Here is a 14,703-nt window from a genome sequence, read left to right on the forward strand (position 1 = left end):
GCTTAAAGGTGTAATCTGCAAGACTAGGTGATCATTACATGTGAACAATGAAATTCGCAAAGCTTATGACAATATTATTATTTTCATAGGTGTGATTTGTATATGTATTTCAGCTCATATGATATGTCTTAGTTTAAGTACAAATGTAATGATATTTATTTGTAATCTCGACCAGCACAAATTTTTATTTATTTATTTATTTTTTTCTTGCTCTAAATAATGCAGGAATGGCATGTCATCTTTTGTGAACAAATTGCTTGTGTGAATTTAGTGATAGTCAAATTTGTCAATTCTTTTGAGATAAAATGGACAAGCAAAGCTTTACCATCATTTGTTTAGAAACTGAATTATCATTCAAATAGACAAAGGGGGGCTATTTCTGGATCCTTTCTTCAGCGATGTTGCTTGACAACATTAATGCACATGAGTTTTCTTAACAGTTCTAGATCATGTAAAGGGAAAAAACTTTATATATAAAGTATTTATTGCAATTCTGTTAAAATCCAAGTTAACTGAAGATTTCCCATCACAAGATTTTTTTAATGGTTACGGTACCGGTACTGTATTGAATAAGTACATCGTGTATGTTTATTTGCAAGGATGTTAAACATATTTCTTGAGTTATGGTACAACGTAAAACACCAATCAAATAAATAAATACGATAAAGTAATACATTTTTATATTACAGATGATATTCAGTGATAAGTTAATTTCTTTCTTTGTCTGTATCAGATGAGGAGAATTTCAATATTTGTTTGTTTTTCAGAAATAAATAATCAACATCTATTTATTTTCAGTGGATCTTGTTCTATGATAGTGTGTGAAGAAATGGAGATCTTTCCCAATGTGGCAAAAATGAAAATATTGTGGGTGGCATCACGTTGGAGTTGAACTTTATCAATGGTCTGATAACTCGGATTATGACATGTTTCTAACGCTGTCAGAAAGCCCTTGCCATTCACAAGACTCTTATGACAAAACCATGTCGTTCAGCACACTATTTAAGAAAGCGTCAAACTTTCTGGGGTTGGCGAGTCCAGATCAGTTAAAACCACCCCCTCTGGATGGTGAGATTATCTATTGTAAGAATAACGTGTGTGTTCACCCGCCAGCACCACTCACCCTGGATGTTGCCCACTACCCTGGCTACCTGACACTGAAGTCGCAGAATGATGAGGTGAGAATCTGATGTTCTCATTAGTCTCAAGCTTATTAAATGGAATTTTTTGCACAGTTAAACTACAATGGATTTACTCTGAACAGTGATAAGTCCAGTATCAAGTTTTGTTCAAGGATTGTAAGCCTTGCGCGTTCAAGCTGAAGGAGTTTATTTTCCATAATTTTCCCATATAAATCTCTTTGTCATGTTATTGTTGACATTTCATGCAGTTTTATTCCCCCTGTAAACATGTTGTTTCATTCAGACAAGTTGTAAGTGCGGATGTAACCCCTCAATCAATCAAGTAAGCAGGCAAACAGACAATCTATATGTGCCTGAAATAGTTTTCTCAAAACTCCCAGCATTATTTTCTATGTACATTGTAACAGTTGGAGATTATCTTAAAAATATGTGTTCAAAACAGAAGATATTTTGTTTTCTCAATCATGACTGTTTACAGATGTCTGGTCCAACTCTCATTTTAACCTGGATACCAAATACATCACTTAAACGGAACCCTAGCAGTATAGAAAACAGTCCTAACAGATCTCGCAGGAATAGTCCGCGAGCAAGCCCGAGGAAGCATGCCCGTCAAGAGTTCGCCAAAGCTGACCAAATTGTGTCCTCCCCTAGTGTCAGCATGTCCCCACGGGGGTCAACCGTGTCCAGCTGCAGTGAGGTGATGACCGGCTCTGTGGGAGGCACATCTTCTGCGCAAGCTGCAGCTGCCGCCAGCCATGACGATACACTGTCCACTACAAGCTCAGAGACATCTGTATCCACAAGCCTGCGGGACGAACGACAAAGCTGTGAGAGTGTTGAACAAGGCGATGACAAAAGCTCCAGGTTGAGTTCCAGCTGTAGGTCTCAGTGCGACTCTGGCATAGGTGCAGATGAGATAGCTCAGCTCATCATACAGAATAATGAAAAAGGTGGGTTCTCTGCTGGCAAAGTACAAGGGGTCGGAGTCAATGTTAATAATCTGAACTCTGCTAAAGAGGTTAACCTGAAACATGACCATGGTAGGATCCTGGATCACACAACGAAAGACAGGGACGGGGAGAACAGCCCGTCAAGCGACAGCGATGGTTTGACAGCCGAGGAACAACTTGCAGCGCTGCTACAGAGGAACAAGCTGGAGGACAAGGTGAGAGAACGGAAGAGCTCCAAGTGCTCAGTCAGCATAGAGATGGAAGGAGACAAGCTTGTGGTGGTCACTCAAGAATTAGAGGGACAGACTGAGATTAAGCCAGAAGACACGGATGTTAACATCAATCCTGAGAGCCTGAGAGATGACACAGCTAGCCTTCAGTCCACTGACCTTGACTGCCCAAGTGTAAGTTCTGACTCCACAGACCAGAGCCCTGCAGGGGAACACTATCAAGCAATACTCGGGGAACTGAAGGCCACCGCTACCCATCCTGCCAAACTGACACCACAAGACACAGACCCTAACAATAGCTCTCCTGACCAGGGGACCAGTAAACTTGACCAAGGGGAGGCAACTCCAGTGACAGGCAGCTCCAGCCAAAGTAGCTCTTCTAAGGCTACACCTAAAGCCACACCTAATCTGTCTCTAGACCTTAAGAACACAACAGCCCCGTCCAGCAGTGGGTGTACACCCACGCCTGACATCTCGGTGACACGCTACAGAATGTCCTCTTCCTCCTCCACGACGACCTCAGGCCCTGACTCCTCCCCTCCCTCCCCTTTTTCTTCCCCGGAGCACAGCACAGGTAACTCACCTATGTTCCTCTGTCCTGACACCCCTTCAGAGTGCAGCTCCCTATCTGCGGATGTCTCTCACAATCTCACCTTTCCTGATAACTCCATCAACTATTCCAAAGACAGAAGAGAGAGAAGAACTGCTAGGGATCAAGTCTGCGGCGTGTTCTCTGTCAACCTCAGTAAGTAACAGTTTGAAAGGTAAAGAAAACTCCAACATTGAAGGTAAAGACCCCTGAACATTAAAGTAGGCATCGCTAAGTAGACCACTTAAAAACATACATAAATATGCTTTCATTCATTTTTTTTAGATTTTGTGAAAAGAGTTAAGTAATCAAGTAGTATTCCAGAAATGTTCTAAAAATATTTTAAAAATTCTACACCCCTTATCAAAATAACTGGCATACTATTGTCAGTACCTACCACTCACCCTGACAAGTTAGCCACAGTCTCCTGCCCAACACGTACACATTGTGACACAGGCAGCCGTTCTCAGTTCCCTGCTCATTAATGTGTGGTCCAAAATGCACCTGTTTAACACTCAAACTAACTGCAAAACCCAATTTATATCTGTCCATCCACTAAAAGAAACCACACTGACAATCGACAGCTAATAAGTTTTCTGATGTGACAGCCAATCATCACGTGACGCTTTCAGCGCTATTGATTGGCCAAGTTCATATGGGCTTCTACAGCATGACTACTCAGAGTGAATTATCCGTCAGTGCCATATCCTCAATACTGAACTTTATCTTCTCGTGGCTTTGAATTTTTTACATACATGTATTTTTCTGTGATAACTGTGTATATATGTGTATATATAGTGGCAGACTTTAAGTTCACTTTAATAACAAGATCAAGAACACAATCCGTCTCCTCAACAACAACGTAGTCTTCACATGGAGCTCCTTACCACTGTATATCTAAAATTTTGTGTTGTTACGTTAAACTTATATGCTATTCCATGTATGTGTTCCCTTGCAGACTGCCTTAAGATGAGATATAATGGTTTTGTTCCCAGGTCAGATGCGATCACTGCGGCTGTTTTACAGTGACAAGGAGTGCACACGAGGTCAGGTGGTGATTGCCAGCAGAGAGAGCCAGTACAAGATCCTACATTTCCACCATGGAGGCCTGGACAGGCTGGCAGAGATATTTCAGGACTGGAGTCTGTTTGCCCAGGATCAGGATAAGGTCAGGCAGGGTATATAATGTAGAACAACACTGATAATCCACCAGTTTAGTTTGGACTAGTAAAACTTGGTTTACTGTAAGTCTTCAACCTTTTCACATGTTTGCTAGGTGTTTGCTAGGATTCATGCATATTCTGAAAGCATTATTCTGTGTTGACTGAAAAAATATTCTTTTTGTGAAGCCCTGAAAGTGGTCAATCCAACAAATGTTGTTTTATTTCCAAAATCAAATTAAAAATGTGCATAAATTGCGCTGAAAGTTGCTCCTTCGTCTGCGAAAAGGTGAGGAATGAAGGTAATTAGTTTAGAAAAAATAGAGGAAAATAGAGAATGGACTGGCAAAAGATTCAAATGAGGTGTTTTGGAATGCCACTTTTAAACAAACTGCATGGTCATATCAAAGCTCTGACCCTAATGCATTTTGTAACATACACATACATGTACTGAAACTCTGAGGCCATGTTATCAAAACTTTTGTATGCAATATTTCTCATGACTTTTTGCGTAAAAGGAGTCTCAGTTATACTGCCATAAGGCGATATTATGAAATATGCTCTTTTATGGCCACATTTTCTTCATTTTGTAGGGCAGAATAGACTTTAACGCCTTTGTCTTGGTGTTTGTTGTGTAACCTGATACCGCTGAACCCTGAGTCAAACCCTGAGAATGCACATATCAGGCTACGCAGGGGTGTTAAACCTTTAAGTACGTCACAGTTCCAACCCTAACTTACATGTACATGTCATCTTGTACATGTAGTCCCTCTCTGTTACAATGATCCCTGTCTGACCTGATTCTATCTTTTGTGCTTGCAATCATCAGAAGAGGGATGGGGAATCCCCATATCGACAGTTCCTGATAGTGCGCCCTCAGATCACAGATGACCAGTGTCACCCTGAGGAGGGACTGTTTGAGATGGTCACTGAGGACATGTGGAGGACACACATGAATGAACAGGGGCAGATTGAGGATGTCTTCCAACTGAGGAAGGTACGGCCATTGTTTGTAACTGTTTAAGGCCACTTCGGCAGTATTTCAGACATATCACGGCGAAATCCTGTATAAAGAAAGTATGAAGATATGAGTGCTGTTTTTGACAATGAAAAATACTGTATACCACTGGATACTTTGTTATGTAAAAATGCACCTTAAGAAGCACAAAAAGGCCAAAGAATAATACATTTGATGCCAAAACTTATTTCTTTGATAAAAAACAAATCAAACTTCACAAAAACCCCTTATGTAACCCTGTAAGGTGGATGGTCAAATCAGAATCAAGCAAAATGTGTCACTTGAACAATGGATATATGTTGATATCTGCTGACAGACGATAGGGGGCCTCCGTGGCTCAGTCGGTTAGCGCAGCGCAGTGACCCAGGAGCCTCTCACCAATGTGGTCGCTGTGAGTTCAAGTCCAGCTCATACTGGCTTCCTCTCCATTCATAAGTGGGAAGGTCTGCCAGCAACCTGCGAATGGTCATGGATTTCCCCTGGGCTCTGACCAGTTTTCTCCCACCATAATGCTGGCCGCCGTTGTATAAGTGAAATATTCTTGAGTACAGCGTAAAACACCAATCAAATAAATAAATAAATAAATCAACAGATGATATTATTTTTAGTTCATTGCTATCTGATGCTCACAGTTTTGAGGTACTTGAGTATAACTTCTTAGTTCATAAACATTTATGTTACAGTAATAGACATTTCTGTGTTTTTAATTGAACTGCATTTGATGAACATTGTCTGGCATGAAAATGTGTGTATTTTTTCAAACCAGTTGATGACATGGTAGTGTCATATTATGGTTGTAAAGTTAGCTCCTGTGTGTCTGTCCTTAGGCCATATTTTTCGGAGGGCTGGATGCTTCTATCAGACAGGAGGCCTGGCCATTCCTTTTACAGTATTATCCCTTCTCTTCCACATTTGAGGAAAGAGAGGTCATCCGCAACGACAAGTACATAGAGTACCAAAATATTCGAAAACAGAGGTAATTAATCTGCTGTCGTGTTGGAAAACTTTACAAAGAGTACCAAAATATATTTTTAAAAAAGTTGCAAGAAAGAGAAAAACATAGAAAACCAAAGTATATGAAAAAATGATGTACATGTAATAAGGCTTGCATAAATTTGTAGAAGTAAATTTGTTAAAGTAAATTTTCTTTTTTGCCCCATGTGTACTTTATCCTTTAACACTTAGCAATCCAAGTGGGTGGAATGAAAAGAATGTATCAGAACTCATGCCTGAATCTGACATTTCTTTTTCTAGGCATAAATCCATTGAGTTGGTTTCAGTGAACAAGTCTTTTGATGGTAGTAGCCAGTGTTTTGATCCATGATGTAAACTTACCTTTGATTAGCCCTGGATTTTTTAGTTGTTTAACACAACATTTATTATAGTCACCCTGTCAAAGTAGCTCAGATGAACTTGGCTTCAGAAACAAGTGGGGTTTGTCATTTTCGAAAGTTTGTTACTGGGATATTCAAGATAAATCTTAAAGTATTAGTTTTGATGCAGGTATGTGAATGGTTTTGTAGGGAGTCCATGTCAGAAGAAGAGATGAAGGTATTCTGGAGGACAATACAGTGTACAGTGGAGAAAGATGTGGTCAGAACTGATAGAAGTCACCCATACTTCAGAGGGGAAGATAACCCAAACATAGAGGTGCTCAAGTAAGTCCAGACAAGAGTTCAGTCCCCTTAACATTTAAGATCAGAAGAAGGGACAACAGTATTGGTATGTCAGTTTCTGCATAATTTGAAAAAAAAAAAGGGCGTATGGAAAACTTGTTTGAAAGGCAGCAGTATAAACAACTACCTCTTGACCCATAGTATTATATGTTTGAGTCCAGCTTTTGCATGAGAGTTTGTATCTTTACATCGAAAGGTTGGTCAGATATATGCAGAAGTAGGCTGGTTTCCTCAGGTGTCAACTAAGTGTGGCCTAAAACTATTTCCCACATATATAGATAAAATTATTAAAGAAAAAAAGAGAGTTTCATATTTAATTTTAGGGAAGCACTGAAATATTGTACACTGTGTAGGCCGGCATCTTCATAACAGCAGAAAATGACCCATTAAATGCTGTACAGTTAATGTTGTGATTGCATATGTTGATCTAAAGCTGCTGGTTTGACAGGAACATTTTGCTGAACTATGCTGTGGCTCACCCTAACATGGGCTACACCCAGGGGATGTCTGACCTGCTGGCCCCCGTCCTGGCTGAAATACAACATGAGGCAGGGGCATATTGGTGTTTTGTGGGCCTCATGCAGAGAACCATCTTCTTCAGTTCTCCGAGAGATACAGACATGGACAAGCAATTGGTCAGTTCACAGCCAGACGCCGCTTCTAAAAACCTGTTGCAACACTTTGTCAAGCTCATTTACCTTGGTGATGTGTCTCTTCATTGTATGTGGTGATGGATGTTGCACCAGACGCAGTTTGCGACTGCTTCATAAAACAGGCCCCACAACTCACTGTTTATGTGCTATCAGTAAGACTCTTTAAGGGGCTTTGCTGGCTCAGATTTTTGTAGCAGCTTTGGCTTGTTGCAGCTATCAGACCCTTGACCAAGGGGGTTGAGAGTTCAAATCCAGCTCTTTACTGCTTTGTCTGTATATTTAAGTTAAGATGTTTGTGGGGTACCTGACAAAGGTTGGTAGTTTACTCTCATCTCTCTGGTAACCGCCATCATATAGGTGAAACATTCTTGGATATGGCCTTGAATAACAATCAGATAATGATTATACAGACTGATCATTAGTTCTGAGATTTATACTTTTCATTGTCACATAGTCACTGACTTTTAAAAAATATTTCAGAACCATCTGAGAGAGCTGCTGAAAGTAATGCTACCAAAATTTTACCAACATCTTGAAAAGCTAGGTCAAGACGCTATGGAGCTGCTGTTTTGTCACAGGTATGTTGTTAACAAATCTTTGTTGTAAGTACCTGTATCCCGTAAATGTGACCCAGAACATGGGATAAAGGGGGTGGGATAAATGTTGTATCCCATTTTCCGTCAACATTGTTCATGGCCAATTGATTGGCTCATGACTGTTCATTCATATATATCAGCCAATCAAAAGCCACACACACGCTAAACTTTGTTTCACTGTATCAATTTATCTTCTGCATTGAGTGCAACGTCCACGATATGTTGACCGTATAGCCAAGTCGACTCTAATTGTTACATAAGAAGGATGTTGCTGTCAAAGTTTTTGATTGTACTTGTCTATGTTATGTTTAGGTGCATTTAAGCTGGCGTCCTCACACATATAGACATGCATGCTACACACCCATGACTCCTCGAGGTCTTCTTTTGATAATCACGTTCATAAGTTAAAAAAAGTTATCTGCTACTCAGGTTTAACTGTGTAGATGATAATGTAAAAATTTCAAACTACCCTGTGTTTTGTCTTACTCTATGTTGACAGATTCTTTGTGAAATCGCTTTGATTTTTTCTGCCTGTGCTGCGTAAACTTATATTTATTGTGATTTGTAGGTGGATTTTGCTATGTTTCAAGCGCGAGTTTCCAGAGGCAGATGCACTGCGGATGTGGGAGTCCTGCTGGGCTCACTACCAGACTGACTACTTCCACTTGTTTCTCTGTGTGGCTATCATTGCTATATACGGAGATGACATCATAGAGCAGGACCTGCCAGCTGACGAGGTTCTGCTTCACTTCAGTAGTCTGGCCATGCACATGAATGGGGATGTGGTCCTCAGGAAGGTAAGTTCTGATTTATCGTAACACCATCCCAGTGCTTGATTGCTTTTTGTTGTTCTGGCATAGCTAAAAGCAGTTTGTGTGTAAAGCACCAAAAAGCAGTCATCATACATCATTTATGTTTGACCATTTTACGTTCATTTTAACATGCTTCAACATGTTCAGTACTCTGGGCACTATGACACAGCATTTTCAGCAAGACGCCTGCTATAGTGTATGAACTATTCATCTTTTCATTGAAGAATACTGTTTTATGGTATGTGTTCACAGTGCTGGCCACCATTGTATAAGTGAAATATTCTTGAATACGGAGTTAAATATCAATAAAATAAATGAATAAATCAATAACAAAAGTTGGCCATAGGCCATATACTTGTGAGAGCCAGGGGAATGCCCGTCGTCGTGATCTACCATACTTCTTACATCGTGTGTGTAGCTATCTATGTTCACTTTACATCACTGGCATCACTTGACAAGCTTGACATTTGAAGCCTGTGTGATACAGGTAGGCCAGTTCTAGCCTAGCCTCATCACTCATGTCTTTCCATGAACCTATAATCAACATTCATTAATAAAATTGTTTCTTGTGTCCGTTCTAATCCTACATAGCCTTGAAAGTGAAATGTTTAGAAAAAAAATTGTTAACGAAAAAAAAAAACTTTCAAAGTGTGAGTTATGTTTTTCTTTAATAAGTCGTGCTCAATAAAAGTGCTCAATTATGTTGTGCTCTTGAGACTTATGTTAAGTCGTGCGCATGAGATTTTTGTTAAGTTGTGCACATGACATGGCATTTCTGTTGGTCAGTTATTTCATGCTCTTGAGATCTTTATTTTAAAAAAAGGCATAACTGAAACATTAGAAGTTGTTGTTATATTGTTTCTCTATTTACAATTTTTTTTTTTTAACATTGTCACTTTTAGGGCTGCATAGAATCCTGTTGTGCATACTTTAGGTAAAGAGAATGCATGTGTATCAAGTATAGCTAAAGACAAAGATTGAGACGGGTTGTTTATGTTTTCTGACATCACCTCCTGCCTCATCACCGTGACCCCAGTGACCTTGGTGTTGTTCAAGGCTTCTGTACAAAATTTTCTAGTGGTGGTAGTGATGTAAAGTGAACTTAGAGAGCCACACATGCGCTGTAAGGATTATGGTGGTCTACTTGTGCACAAATAGCTGAACATAGTATTCTCCCCTGAATAGATGAATAACCTACTCTATCCCCAGTAACCTGATGATTTGTATTAGTTTTTCTTAGTGCATGTGTAGTTGTCACCTGATCATTCCCCAGTTATAATTCATGTATTTGTATTGATGGTTTGCAGGCTCGAGGTTTGCTGCACCAGTTCCGAAGCCAACAGCGTATCCCCTGCTCCCTGCATGGTCTGTGCCTGTTGTGCAGTCCAGGCATGTGGGACAGTGGGCATGTTCCTGCTGTGTATTGTGTGGGAAACCACCCAGATGGGGAATGTCCTTACCACAGCCATCCCAGCTCCCCTGAGGATGTCAGTCAGCCCTGAAATATCACATAGCGCGCAAGGTCAAGCTGTGAGTGGCGGATGTTCCTATATCATAGACAAAAGAAAGGAAGAAACCAGAATTGTCATCTTTTTTGATTTGTGTGTTATGCTGAATATCTGTTCACTGACGCCAGACAGGTTATGGGTGGAAGAAACCAAAAAAAAAAAGAGTTGATGAACAAATGAACTAAATAACCATGCTGTAAAACTGCTATTCCAGCATTTAAATATCAGACAGTTAAAGGTGTAAAAAGAAGGCTTTTGACATCTACGGGGATAAAAACTGTCCATAAAATTCCCACCTTAGCATTAAGTTCTGTACAGAAAAAAATTGATTCGTGAAACGTATGTCAAATATTGTTTTTAATATTCTGACTTGGTGACACTTATTTTAGTCAACATGAATCTCTGTTAAAACTGGTGATGAGTGTTATAAAGGGATGTCTTTGTGTTTACTTTCCAGTATGGGTTTGGGTTATGTATAGCTTAGAAAAGTTTCTAGCATAAGGTTTAAAATTTGATTGGTGTGTGTACAGTAGTACTTTTGTGATGAAGGAAAAAAAAACGATTGGTTAGATAGATGTTAGGTGTAACATTCCTAATTCTTAAAGGGTTACTTATCTATACTACATGTGCATGTGCGTAGCTTGTGTAGAGTAGTACATGTATAATTGTGTGCTATTATGCACAGATGTCTGCCTCATTTCCCTCTCATCGTAATATATCTAGTGGATTTACATGTATCATACATTTGATGATTAATAAAATAAACATGTTAGTATTCGGTGACTTCTCCTGTATGAATGTCATTATGCTAAAATGTAACTGACCAGTAGGGCTTAGACACAAACATTTGACTGCAGCATTTTCAAGTGATACATGCTGCTTGATTTTGACCACCTAATAGAACCATTTTTTTTTTTGTGAAGTTTGATTAATTTCTTCTCAGAAAAGTTCAAGTGTTGGCTTCAAAAGTATCATTTTAAAGCCTTAACTTGCTTCTGCAAAATACGTTTTTACATACCAGGCTTTAGGTGAATTACAGATAAATAATCTATAGAGCATATCTTTTTCTTGTCAGTGGTGGTTTGTGTGCAATTGATCACGGCCTAGAGTTATTTCTTTTTGCAAATTATGTTTGTGCAAGGTTTAGTTGTGATCCTGTAGGATTGTTAAATGTTGTGCTCATATTTTTGAAATCTGATAGAAGTATAAAATCAGAAAAGATGAACCTTAAAAAGCAAAATGGTCAGAATGAATGGTATTATGGGAATCAGTTAACTGTACTGTATTCCAAAATTTGCAAAGGGAGGAGTGCAATATTGTGGGGATGAAGTATGGCCTTACTGAGTAAAAATGCGACCATTGATACAAATATACATACATATGTATTGTCATGATGCAGAACACATCGCCTGTTCCAGGGTGTCCTGGACAAAACTCCAGTAATGTATATGTATATGGATATTTGTACAGCTTTAGCAAACAATAAACTGTATTATACATGTACAGATTAAGTTCCACAAATGTGTCCAATGTTAATAGATCAAGATCAAACTGTATATGCTCATTATGCTATAGAACAAACATTGTTCAAACAAAATATTTTGTCAGCCATGGACTGTCATCAGATGATCACAAGCAGTTGAATTATAACGTGTAAATAACAAATTATATTTTGAAAGATTCGCAGATACTATAATCATGAAGAAATATAATGACCCCTAATTTGTACAAATATGAAAAGACTTACAGCAACTTTTGGAGTATGCAGAAGTACTTGATGTAAATAGCCGTTCGTGAACTGTGTGTCAGTCATCACTGTAATATTTAAGGCCTTGAAATGGGTTTGATAATTGAAGTGGTGAATAATCACATCCAAAACAAATATTTACACAAACATTTACTGTTTGCAGTACCTTTTTGTCCCTCTGCCAAGGTATGTATGCTATTAGCTCCAGTTTAGACTTGTAAAGTACTGATTCTCATTTTTTTCTACTACCTTTACTCAGCCCTTATTATACACTTATGTATTCTGTATGAAAGCTTCCCTTACAGTTCTGGTATGTATGTTATTAGCTTCAGTTTAGACTTATAAAGTACTGATTCTCATTTTTTTCTACTACCTTTACTCAGCCCTTATTATACACTTATGTATTCTGTATGAAAGCTTCCCTTACAGTTCCAGTTACAGGCAATCCTGTTTTACCATGTTGTATTTACCTGCATGTCAAGTTTACCTAAAAACATTTTTACAGGTCCCAGTTTTAGGGGACAGACTTATTTTTCTATGTTTATTTTACACAGGTGTTTAGTCAATCCTGTTTTGTTTCGTGTTTGTCTCACTTGTCTTTAGACGACATCCATTTAATGTTTTACTTTGTTATTGTCCTTCATGAACAGTATGGTTCCCAGTATCAGTAATGTATCAGACGAAGCACCTGTCAAACACAAACTCCACGTAAATCAATGCTGCTATCAATGGTTTGATAGTAGTCTACTTAGTGTACACTCAGACCTATTTTATGAAAACCATTCAGAAAGCAGACAGTTTGTTGAAGACTTTTGTACAGTTAAATAAATTACCACAAATATTGCAATTCTAGTAGAGTTTGGAATAGATTGCTAATTATCAGATTTTGTCATGGTCTATCATTTGGTTGTTTTTGCTCATTTAAGTTCAGTAGGTCTGTGGTTACACTAAAAATTGAGAAAAACGGGATGAAGTGTAATAACAATGTTAAAGGTACGAGCATTTGGAGGAAAATGTTCAAGATTTCTTTATGGATTTCTTTAATTTTTAATAGCAGTTGCACATTAAACAAATAACATTCCTTTGATTTTTTACAATGGCTTTCAATGCAGAGCATTGTTTAGTCGTATTCCATGTGCTATTTGCTGAAAAGAGCTCCACAAGCTCATGTTAACCTTTAGTTTGTCATTGTCATTAGTTTTTTTTTTGACTGTCCTTGCTCCTGTTCTAGTATAACTGTCGTATCACTACATATTGGTGCAGGAGTCGCCCAGGTCGAGTTACATGCTGGCCACAATGTCTGCGTACTACTGACCTGAGCTGCTCAATGGCTTCACTTTTCCAGATTGTTTTGTGTGCAATTTTTGTGCTGTCTTTTATTCCAGACAATTCTAGTCATGTTAAATATACCATGTAAATTCAACTAAGGCTGTGTGTCGATTCATTCTTGTTGTTTTTACTTAATCATTCCAATTTAGCAGATTTTACTTCGGAATTGAGAAGACTACGCTTAATCATTCTTTGGTACCTCTGTATGTATCAAGGGTTTTTTCATTCGATGCTTCCATCCAAATGTTCAGCAAACACTGGATTTGGGACAGAAGAACAAAAATTGGTGCCTTTTCCCATGCAAGCTTATAGCCGAACTGAGCACTGTTCTCTTGTAACACATGAGCAATATGTTTACATGGCGCCAGTTTGCCCATTGCAAAGGTAAAAATGAACAATCGACTTAACAGGTATGGCCGGAATTACTTTAGGTTGGAAAGGTTCCCCATTCATAGTACATGAAAAGCTGAATTTGTGCTTAGTGGCCAAAGTTGTAGTGCAAATGCAATTTTAGTAAAATCCAATTTTGACGTCATGCCAGAACATAAGAATGATGTTGCTCATCGCTGACATAGAGCCAACAAATGACTGAACTTTTAAATGCTCCTGACATAATTGCCAGTATAATAGCCTTGCACATCATATCAGCATGATTCAGCATCGTATAAAGAATGTTATCTCGTCGAACAAAGCAAATTTAAGAAAAATGCTGTCATTCTAATCCTGTCAAGTGATGGTGTTAGCTCTGTTCTACAGCGTTTTCTTTACATCACTTTTATTCTTGTTTCATGGGTGAGCAGGCTCTAAAAAAGGAAAAAATGAAATAAAACTGAAAATCCACCTTTTTATTTTGTCTTATCTCATGTTTATATGATTTCATATTTTTTTTTCTCTTTTTCTCATAATATAGATAGAACAGGGTCTTCAAGTTTATTTTTAATCCTTCCTTCAACATCAAAGAAATATTTATTCTGCCTGAAAAACAGCAAAAACTGATGTGGCCTTATTTTAATATTTCCACTAGCTTCTGTTGGAAATGAAAGTAGAACTTAGTCAAGCACTAGACTGAGTACACATTCGCAACTACCTAACATTCAAAAAGGGTTATGAATACCAAAACGTAGTCTTCAATTTTCAACCTAAAAATGATAGTTTTTAGCCTTTTTAGATTAAAACTTAAAATGGATATATTTGAACATTTCTCAAGATGAGTCTATATCTTCAATATAGCATACAACAGAATGATTATTTGGACTGTTGTCTATCACCATACACACAAATTTTTCACTTATA

General features: G+C 38.4%; 1 protein-coding gene across 1 annotated transcript; it reads left to right on the forward strand.

Annotated features, from left to right (window-relative positions):
- The first annotated feature begins 803 nt into the window (after positions 1-803).
- Positions 804-11,330, forward strand: LOC135467861 (TBC1 domain family member 16-like). The gene is made up of 10 exons (XM_064745765.1): positions 804-1,178; positions 1,621-3,067; positions 3,907-4,079; positions 4,901-5,068; positions 5,917-6,065; positions 6,613-6,747; positions 7,214-7,400; positions 7,899-7,996; positions 8,583-8,811; positions 10,134-11,330. The coding sequence occupies exons 1-10, from the start codon at positions 927-929 to the stop codon at positions 10,326-10,328; spliced, it is 3,033 nt and encodes a 1,010-aa protein (XP_064601835.1). The 5' UTR covers positions 804-926; the 3' UTR covers positions 10,329-11,330.
- Positions 11,331-14,703: the final 3,373 nt, after the last annotated feature.

This window comes from Liolophura sinensis, chromosome 1, assembly GCF_032854445.1.
Source record: "Liolophura sinensis isolate JHLJ2023 chromosome 1, CUHK_Ljap_v2, whole genome shotgun sequence".
In the NCBI taxonomy this organism is placed as follows: Eukaryota; Metazoa; Mollusca; class Polyplacophora; order Chitonida; family Chitonidae; genus Liolophura; species Liolophura sinensis.